This window comes from Eufriesea mexicana, unplaced genomic scaffold (genome assembly GCF_001483705.2).
Source record: "Eufriesea mexicana isolate 0111107269 unplaced genomic scaffold, ASM148370v2 scaffold2818, whole genome shotgun sequence".
Taxonomy (NCBI): domain Eukaryota; kingdom Metazoa; phylum Arthropoda; class Insecta; order Hymenoptera; family Apidae; genus Eufriesea; species Eufriesea mexicana.
This window is the reverse complement of record NW_016910880.1, coordinates 1,113,476-1,123,748: the sequence shown is the minus strand read 5'-3', so window position 1 is coordinate 1,123,748 and position 10,273 is coordinate 1,113,476. Positions and strand designations below refer to the sequence as shown.

Sequence of the window (10,273 nt, the reverse complement as noted above, 5' to 3'; positions counted from 1 at the left end):
GAGAGAGAGGGGAAGGCAATACGCGCAGTTCCGCGCGCATCGTCTCCGAATCTCGAGCCGTAAAATTTAAATTTTTCCACTGCACATTGGCAGACGAGCAGCGTCGAGATGCTAGTCGCAGCCGAGTGGCACTTTGGTCGTGGTAATACACAATTACGACAGCGCTATGCACGAGCGAACGAGAGACGTAACCGAACGCGATTCTTGAATATGGAGATCCCAGCCGCGACGTGCGCGAAAATTTTATCGATTTCCCGAATTTCCACTCTATTCGCATCGGAAATTACAGGAAAATTTCGTGCAAGGTACACGCCACGCTGTAGTCCTGGTATCACAATGGCCGCGAGATGAATCCTCGAGAGGACGTTTCTAGCAAAATTTTTACCAAATAATTAGGATTTTCTCGTTCCTTATTTCAGCATGCAAGTCGTCTTTTCGATTGCCATCTTTTATCGTTCGGAAAAGCTTGTATGAAAAACGGGAAACTTTTTGTGATATATTTCGGATTTCGCTTCTATATACAATACGAGAAAAATAATTGACTTCGTATTGTAGTATCGCAGGATTTCGACCTCGTGTATAGGTAACTTTAGCTTAGAAAGTCATCGAGGATTCGAGGGCCTGATCGGTCGGAAAAATCCCAGCGAGATGCGTCAGGCCCTTAGCATGACCATGTTTGGTCATGTTGGAAGAGGCTTTTGAAAAACGTAAAAGAAGGCAAAAGTGGTTAGTGAACAGTCCATGGGAAGAGTGATTGGAAGAGAGTCTTAGGGACAGCCTTAGCAGTGATCACAACAGAGTTGTGTAGAGAGGGTTTATTAGTTCTTTAGTTGTATTTTAGTTGTGTTAAATTGTATCCTGACAGCATGTGCTGGCTCTCACTACCGACGAAGGCGACGACTGACTGACTGCGGACTCTGCTTCTTAAAAAGAGAAGATCGGCATCGTACCGATAGAACGTTCTGGAAGGCCATACTGCTACATTGTATGAAGTCAGTAGTGAGAGCAGGCACATGCTTGGCCTAGTGGCGAACACATATACATACGTACTGCTGTTTCCCTAACAATCACGCACTCGTTCTAACAAGTTGTAACTGGCTGAGTTGTCATTTTGTTGTTGAATTGAGTTGTAGTTTTAAGTTGTAGATGATATAGATTCGTATGCTTAATCGTCACACACATATTGTTAATCATCTATTCTTATTGTTAATTAATAAATAGTAGTTTTATTTACCAACCACCATTCAAATCTCTACAATATAGTTTCAGAGATACTTATATATTCTTACTTTTTTGAGGGGTGAAATGTTAGTGGTGGATGAAATATTAATAACAATAGGAACATTTCTTTATTTAATTACTAAGATTATCAAACGCAAATGTTAAGTTTAAATATAATTAATTTATCACAATCACATGCTCACACATCTTCTCACTATTAACCCTTTGCACTCGACAATTTTTTGGCTAAAGAAAAAGAGGGATTTAAAGGTTTTCTGTTACAAAGCTGACGATACCTCTTACATCGTTACATTATCTGAAATTTGACATATTAATGAACATCGAGCTTCGAAATTTTATCAAATGGTGACTGAAGGGCGCCTCTCGAGCGCAAAGGGTTAAAACTCAATTGCAACTAACCTATGCCAAATCACTTTCATTTTCTTCTTTTTTCTTTCGTACAATACATAAACATACACAATTCACACGACACCTCAATCATTACATGCATACTCTTCTATCACGATAACCTGAATTCGTTAGATATTGCCATTCCATGTGTACTTGTTCTACTCGTCCCTTTCTTATAGACATCGCTCCTTTATCATATCAACACATATATATTTAAAAATCTGTGTAACCATTAGCACATGAAAATGACCATTGACCCTTAGTCAAGGTAGAAACGAGTAAAATGTTTTAAACTCTTACACTGGCCTGCTTTTATCAGCATTATTAGGTCCTTACAGTGATTAACACTAGATTTACGGAACCCGTCAATTTGACGGAATGGTTGCTGCAATTATACGATGGTAACAGATTTAGTTAACTTATATTAAGACTGTTAATATAATATATAATTGTTTTTAAATTAATCTAATCGTAAAAAAAAAGAAAGCACGTGGTTTCCTTTACCTGTCAATTTGACAGGTGTCCTTAGAAATAGGTATACAGATTGCGTCCGTAAACCTAGCGTTAAGAGTCAATGTACCCTTGGTCATCCAACGATATGTTGGCAACGAGACTCTGGTCTTCATGGAAGCATCGTTCCCATAGTCCCTTCCTTTTATTTCTATTTACATTCGCACATCTGGACATTAAGCGAGTTTTAACCTAAAAATTCGTATATTCGAGTGGCGCGTTTGATTTCTAAGGTAGGTCGCCGGGAAAACGCTATCGCCATGCGGGAAAATTAATATTCGTCATTTTTCTGCGGAAAATGGAAATCGGACGCGACGAGGCGCGGACACCGCGTACTCGGGTCCCATTGTACGGCCGCAAATGAAATGTCAGCGACACGGCGAATTAACAATACTATCTAATAGCTGCTCAGACCCAGACCAGCGGCCATTGTGTCGATTCTCAGCTGCCCTACCGCGGTCTCTCGTTGCTTATCGCTTACCCGTTATGTTTTTCCGCGTATTAATTACACTTATACCGTACTCGCGAGTATTCCGCGATAAATCGGCCCTTTCTTCGCCGCGTTTTTCTTTCCCGCGATTTTATTCCGCCGGTTCACGCGTCGGCGAGGAATGGCCGACCACCGGCGGCCTTTTGTTTCACTTTCGAGATTATTGTATTTCAATTAGCCAGATTATTTGCATCGAAGGCGGAGAAAAATAGTTCGTTCCCTTTTCACGTGGGTTTAATTAACGCCGAATAGAATTGAGGCAAAGCGCGCGAGCCTGGCGGCCGATCGATGGGTTTCGGTATTCATAAGTCAATGGGCCGTATTACGGAACGGGTCGGGAAGAAAAATGGCGTCGAGGGGCGATCTTTCAAATTGCAAATTGATTCGCGTTTTTCCGCTGCGCGAGAACGGTAACCGGTTGTATTTTCATCGCTCTGTGCGTCACGTCGGATTTATTTTATTCAAGGGGCCACTCTTTTCGTCGGCTTGTTTAATTAATCCGGCTGAACAGCGAAGAACAACGAGCCTGGTTAAGGATCGGCCGAATAACAGACCCCCGTTCGAGTTCCATTCCAACGAAACTCTAATTATGAACCAACGTTTCGATTGCTGCTGTTGAAAATCCCGCTGAATATCGTCCATCTCCCCATCAAGATATCATCCCCGTCGTCTCGTTATCTTCGCGAACAAATGCACTATGCGTCAGTGTTTTATCGCCAGCCTCGGATAGATAAGCGACACACCGGAAGTTGCTCGGTAATCCTCTCCGTTTCACCCGTCGTCGAACCAAACGGACTCTCCATCTCGATCTCGATCTCGATCATGAGAACATCACGCTATGAGAACATCAGCTTGACCTATTACTGTGGTATGGTGAACACGACGTGCTTAGGGCATAAGGTCATCGCCTGTGACAGTACCTTTTGTGAGAGTTTATTGCAGTATCGAAGGCAAATGAAGAGTGAAATGCGTTTGACAAGGAGAGTGCAAGTCCTTCAGATCGTTAGCACCTCATGAATATAGATAACTATTCGGAAGAAATCGGTAGCTAACAATAATAAAGCTTTATGCATAAATATCTCAGAAACTATTGAATAGTTGCTCTTATGATGGTACATTTTCTATAACTGGATGACTAAATCTACAAACCTGCACAGTTTCAACTAAATCGATGACTCGAAGGACTTGCACTCTCCCTGTGAGTATTTATGATACATAACCCACCGAGGGCAAGGCTGTGAAAAGTGCGTGAGAAACGCATGATTGAGAGAGCATGAGCATGCCAGAAGACAGATAGTGCAAGATTTAAATAAGGGTGCAAGGGGATGAAACGAAACAGTTCTTCGAGAGGTAGTCAGTGTGCAAGTCGTCAGCTCAGAATAAGTTAGTTCCCGATAAATCGTATTAATTATTTACCACCATGGTCTTGCTGCCACCCAACAATCCCACATGACTTCGTCCAGGTGCCCCCTCGAATCTCGCGATAATAATTTCGCGACGCCTTCGTCCACGGATCGGTCGCAAAGCGGGTTTCAACGACGCGAGATCCCTTTTGTAAAACTTCACGGATCGTGGTTGAAAGAAACCTCTACTCTGAATACCGATTCCGGGATCGGTTTGTCCCTTTGTCACCGCGGTTTCCGCGATTAAGCAGCTTCATCGACGAATCGTCTCGTACGAGCTTGCAAAGGAAGCTCTCTGAATTATCCGCGTGTGCTCCGTACTTCATCTTCGGTGTCATAGAAACGAAACGCGTATCTCGTGCAAATGACAGTCGCTTGGAGCACCCCGTGTACCGATCGAGCGAGATTCCGAATGAGAGCCAACCTTTGCAACCCCCGAGATGGCGAGAACAAGGAACGTGCATTCGCTCGTCTGCAGCTATGCGAAGTTTACAGGGAATCGGGGTGTCGCAGCGAGTACCCTAACCCGATCTTCGCCACCACCCCCGTTCGTGCCGCTGACAGATCGTTGCGCCGTTTCGCGCGAGAACAAACACCCTAGTCAGTTGACAGCGCGAGGCTGCCGGTTGTTTGGCAATTTTTAGGCACACCTGCGCGAAAACCGGCGTCTGCACTCGTCGCGAGTTCGATAATTACAGCAGGGCTGATCTCGGGGTAGACAGTTTGCCCCAGTAATGGATGCTGCATAAAGAGGCGCGGTCGGTATGCTGGGGAGCGCGATCGAAGTTTACGCCGCCGCCAGGATGGCGACAGTTCCAAGGATTGAATTGCAAAGAGAACTAGGCCGTGCCTATCTGACAAAGTACAGTTTGCGCGGAGCGTAGACGGGCGTGCATATTGGCAAGCCGGTGGAACAATGGCGAGCGTGTCGCACGGCAAATGTTTTATTCCAGTGAGCAATTATGTCAGTGTACTTAGAGTTTGCAACGCGTGCCCGCCGATGCGCCGCGCCGGCAACTTCTCTCTGTGAAGCGTGTTACGCCGTGAAGTTAATTTACCGCGTACACCAGCCCGGGCTAGTTTCGCCGTTCTTCTCCCGCGTTTTAATTTTCGTTCGACCGTCTGGTTCCCTTCGACGACGGAACCGGAGACGTATTATCTCGTCCTAGGCGGTGAGGAGATTCGGTAAAAGTGGCAGCTCGCAGGGAGGTCGGGCTCTGGTCGATTTGTCAATGCGATTCATCCGTGTAGCCGACAGGGGAATAGTTAGTCGAACTAGGTCTGACAAAGGTGAATTCGAATTAACGTAAAAGCAATTATTAGTTCGGGCAGGATTTTAAGTTGACAGGCTACGTTAGCGAGCACTGTTGGTTTATTGTTCCTGCTCGATGCTAAGCGTTTATCGAAAGGAGTTCGTTCTGATTGTGTTTTGGGAATGATTGTTGAACGTGAGGAACTGCAAACAATCTCCCTCGAAATTGTCCTAAACAGAGCTCGGTGAACGAGTCACGTACTCCTGTTAACTGCTTCGCGATATCGACTCGCGTCCCAGCTAGGCGCTATTTAATCGTCCGGATGGCTCTGTCTACCCTCGCTTTTGCTCTTCCTCTTGTCCCGTAATTTTCCCAGACGCGACACGACTCACCGAGTCCAGCAAAATTCGAAACTCTCAATTTTAACCCGGCAATGCGCGGTTTAGTTCACTTAGGTTAGGTTGGGTGCGGTGCACTCGCGTGCCCTCTATTCGATCGCGTAATTTTATGGGAATCGCGATTATTGGGCAACGTTTTAATCGTGAAACGAGGGTTTTCTATCAGCGAGAAGTAGAGCGTATTAAGGGAACAATCGGAAATTGCGCGATACGCGCTTTAAGGGGAACAAGTTCGCCATTGTCTTACACGAAACCGTGATTCGCGCGCCAAGTCGGAAAACCGGTCTATTCTCTCCGCGTATAAGACGATATACACGAAAACGGGACGGTGACGCAAGCGAGTTCGTAGAATTGGGCGAAGTAAGAAGCAAGCGAGAAGTTTCATCCTAGTAACACCGACGTGTACGGGAACTAACCGTATTACCGGTACGCATGACAATCGCAGTCGGTGGAATATCAACCCCAGCCAGACTTTCCAGCGACCTACATTTTCTCGCTTCAACGTTCGCCGAGTTGTCCGCGGAACAACAACTTTCTTCTCGACGTTGTCAACTTGGCCCGCTTTGTCCTTGGAAAAATCAACAGCTCGAGACGCGCAGTCGCTCGGAATTTCGGGTTGGTGGAGGTCCCACGAGAGCACGTCGACGCGTTCGAGTAGTTGTACACGGGAAAGAGACGAAGACTCGTTGCTGATCTTCGTTGAAACTTCTGATCCGAAATTGGGAAAACGATGACATAATGGTGACACCAGGCGAACGTCATCGATGACGAGGTAAATAGCTAAGGGTGCTAGTTGATATCTAACATCCACTGCATTCCGTAATTTCGAAAGTTCCCACGGTGTATATAGGCTTGCAGCGACTTTCATTCTTATTCTTGCCACTAGATGGATCCCAATTTCAAGGAGGTTCGAGGACTTTCTCGCAAGTCCTCGGATAAACCTCAGCTTGCTATTTATATGACTTCCCGATCTTTCAATAGTATCCACGTCTAAGGCAGGCCCAGCTAGGTAGCCTTACTGATGAGTCCACTATTAGGCCAGGGATGAAACGCGTCCTTTCAACAACGGTAGAGAGACCCCCCCTATAGGTTGTACCGAAATTTGCAATCTGGAATTAGAAAAATGGCGCCATAGTGGTGTGACACATGCCAAGCGTCATTGATGACGAGGTATTCTGCAGTTTCGAAGTTCCGCTGTGTTATAGGCTTGTAGCGACTTTCATTTCTATTCTTGCCACTAGATGGATCCCAATTTCAAGAAGGTTCGAGGTGTTTCTCGCAAGTCCTCGGATAAACCTCCGCTTGCTATGTATACGACTTCCCGATCTTGGAATAGTATCCACGTCTAAGGCAGGGTCTGGCTAGGTAGCCTTACTGATGAGTCCACTATTAGGTCAGGGATGAAACGCGTCCTTTCAACAACCGTAGGAGAACCACCCACCTGCAGGATGTACCGAAATTTGCGATCTGAAATTGGAAAAATGGCGACGTAGTAGCAGAGTGACACCTGGTGAGCGTCATCGATGACGAGGTAAATTGCTAAGGGTGTGTTAGTTGATGTCCAACGTCCAATTGCATTCCGCAGTTTCAAAAGTTCCCGTGATGTATTATATATAGGTTTGCTAGCGACTGTCATTCTCACCCTCGCTACTAGATGGATGCCAATTTCAAGGAGGTTCGAGGACTTTCTTGCGGATAAACCTATGCTTCCTATATATATAACTTCTCGGTCTTCTAATAGTATCCACATCTAAGTCAGGACCTGCTAGGTAGCCTTGCTGATGAGTCCACTATCAGGCCCGAGATGAAACGTATCCCTTCAACAACCGTGGGGAAAAACCCCTCACAGCCTACTTAGTACCGTATTTCACGCATCACTATGGATCGTACAATATATTATAGTTGGTTATCCGCATAGTTGTACGAATCTCTTGCATTTCACCGCGCCATTTATCCACCAGCCACTTATCCTCTAGGGGTCGCGTAATTCTTCCGCGGAGAGGATGGGGTTGTTTTTCAAAAGAACGTATAACGCTTCGTCGTAACCGCGAAATTAGTTGTAGAAATGTTTGTGGCTGGTTATGGTCCTGTTTTATCGTTAGCGATGTTTTCGTTTCTTTCGTTTCGCGTGGTCAAGCGTCGAACTTTTACGAGGACGAGGGGTGAACGGGGGTGAAGAACGGCGTGGGAAGTTCGATCGTAGTTCGTCGGCAGGACGTCGATTGGGTTCCTCGTGTGTAGAACAGGCAAAAGGGAAGTCTCGTACCGACCACGACTTCCGTTCTCGAGGATTCCGTGCAGGAACCGTGGCCATCGCGAGTACAGGGTTGTACATTTCGCGGTGGCGCCATGGTCTTTTGTTGGAAAAGAATTCGAAATTCCTGTGTTCGCGTAAACTCAAGCACGCGAAACAGATTTGCGCGATTTATTAAAATCGGTGCGACGATAGAAAACATTTTGCTCGCGATCGGCGAAGTTTTAATTGCCACGCGAGAAATCGAAATGCACGGGAAAACGGGTGCAAACGAGCGATTATTCGTGGAAGGTTAGTCTACGCAGAGATGCGAGGTGAAAATTGCCGTCCGTTTCATCCCCGTTCGTTAACGTTTAATTTTCGCACGGCTAATCCGTCGCACTCCGCTCGATTTAAAGCCCGGGGGTTGACAAAGCACGGACAGATATCGAGTTCTGCCTCTAACGCCGTTTCGAATCCTTTCAGGACAATGTACCGCGGCACTGGGCATGGAGAATGGCGAAATCCCCGATGAAGATATATCGGCCAGTTCTATGTACGATCCCAGTCTTGGCCCGAAACATGCCAGGTAAGTGAACAATGATATCGCGAAATGCTCGACTGCGGTACAGTAAGTCGGCCATTTTGATTTAGCGCCATAGTTTCTGGCTTTGCAGAATGCGTGCGACTGCTGCTTGATTGCGATTAATCGATACGAAGGGCTTTCCTCGCGATTCCAATCTCTCGGTGAAGCGACGAGTGAACGAGTCAGATATCCTTTCTGTTCGTCCAACGTTCAAACCGAGCTTTCCTTCAGCGCGCGGGAAAATTCGAAAAAAGAAAGACGCGAGTAATTTAATTTGAAAAATTCTCGAAAGTCGCATAATTATATGACGCGATTCGCGATTAATTTTCGGCATCTGTGAAAATCACACATCGACGTTCAAAAACCGGTTACTTTCAACAATTTCACTCAACTTTCCCGCCCCTCTCTCCCCCCTCCGCGGATCGCGAACGCAACTTTTTTTCCCCCTCCGAACTGAACACGCAGTTCCAACGAAAGATGAATGTTGCCGGAATGTTTGTCGAACGCGTTTGCAACGACGTCGGGGGCGTTTGACCCATTGCGAGTACGTAAACGCGACACAGTGGTGCGTCGGAAATAAATCTGCCGCGTTAAGGGGTTAAGCTCGATAATTCGACGTACCGCGGCTAAACCCCGTAATTGCGTCGAGATTCTTTCTGTTTCGCATTCTGCATCGCGTGACGCTCACGAATGTTTCAACAACGCCGCTGGTATTTAGCGAGTCCACTAGGTTGCTTCGGTTTATTTCTTATTACAACGGCGAGATTAAAATCTGCTGGCTGCCCGAGGCAGCTAGAACGTCCCGTGCCTTGCTTTCGCCTCTCCTTCGCCGACATTAAAATTTTAAATAGCACACGGCCTGGAAAGCACGCTTATAAAATTCTGTTATCGAGAGCTGCAGCGGCTATCTGATATCGGGCTCGGGGGATGCGAGCGAGCGAGCGGCGAAAACGCGGCTTGTAAACTGCTAATATCGAATTAATCGCTCGTCGACGGTTAAAACGTGGCAGGGAAAAAGTGGCCGAGGGTAGGAGCGAAAGGGCGGTTCGCACCGGACGTCGGATCGATGGTACGACCCCCTCGCAAGGGAAGTCGCGAGTAGATGAACGGTTTCGAAGAAAAATCGCGAGTGCAACCTTGATACACTTCTGAGAATTATAGAAGCAGGTTCGGGGACTTTCTCGCAAGTACTCGGTGAATCCTCCGCTTCCCATATATACAAGTTCTTATGCTGTCTAAGTATCCCCCGTCTTAGGTAGGGCCTTACTGACGAGTCCGCTAACAGGCCCAGGACGAAATGCATCCCATCCTCGCGTCCTTCTATTTGTTACCTTATCATAGTACAACGTCACTAGATGGATCCCAATTTCAAGAAGGTTCGAGGTGTTTCTCGCAAGTCCTCGGATAAACCTCAGCTTGCTATTTATATCACTTCCCGATCTTTCAATAGTATCCACGTCTAAGGCAGGCCCAGCTAGGTAGCCTTACTGATAAGTCCACTATTAGGCCAGCGATGAAACGCATCCCTTCAACAACGGTAGAGAGACCCCCCCTATAGGTTGTACCGAAATTTGCAATCTGGAATTAGAAGAATGGCGCCATAGTGGTGTGACACATGCCAAGCGTCATTGATGACGAGGTATTCTGCAGTTTCGAAGTTCCGCTGTGTTATAGGCTTGTAGCGACTTTCATTTCTATTCTTGCCACTAGATGGATCCCAATTTCAAGAAGGTTCGAGGTGTTTCTCGCAAGTCCTCGGATAAACCTC

The 10,273-nt window shown here is 46.4% G+C and overlaps 1 protein-coding gene across 1 annotated transcript in view; it reads left to right on the top strand.

Moving 5' to 3' along the window:
- Positions 1-10,273, top strand: part of Ddr (discoidin domain-containing receptor 2) — a 145,226-nt gene that overhangs the window by 2,494 nt on the left and 132,459 nt on the right. Inside the window, exon 2 of the mRNA XM_017904179.1 lies at positions 8,406-8,508. Coding sequence (XP_017759668.1) covers positions 8,406-8,508 — 103 coding nt within the window. The remainder of the gene's footprint in view (positions 1-8,405; positions 8,509-10,273) is intronic.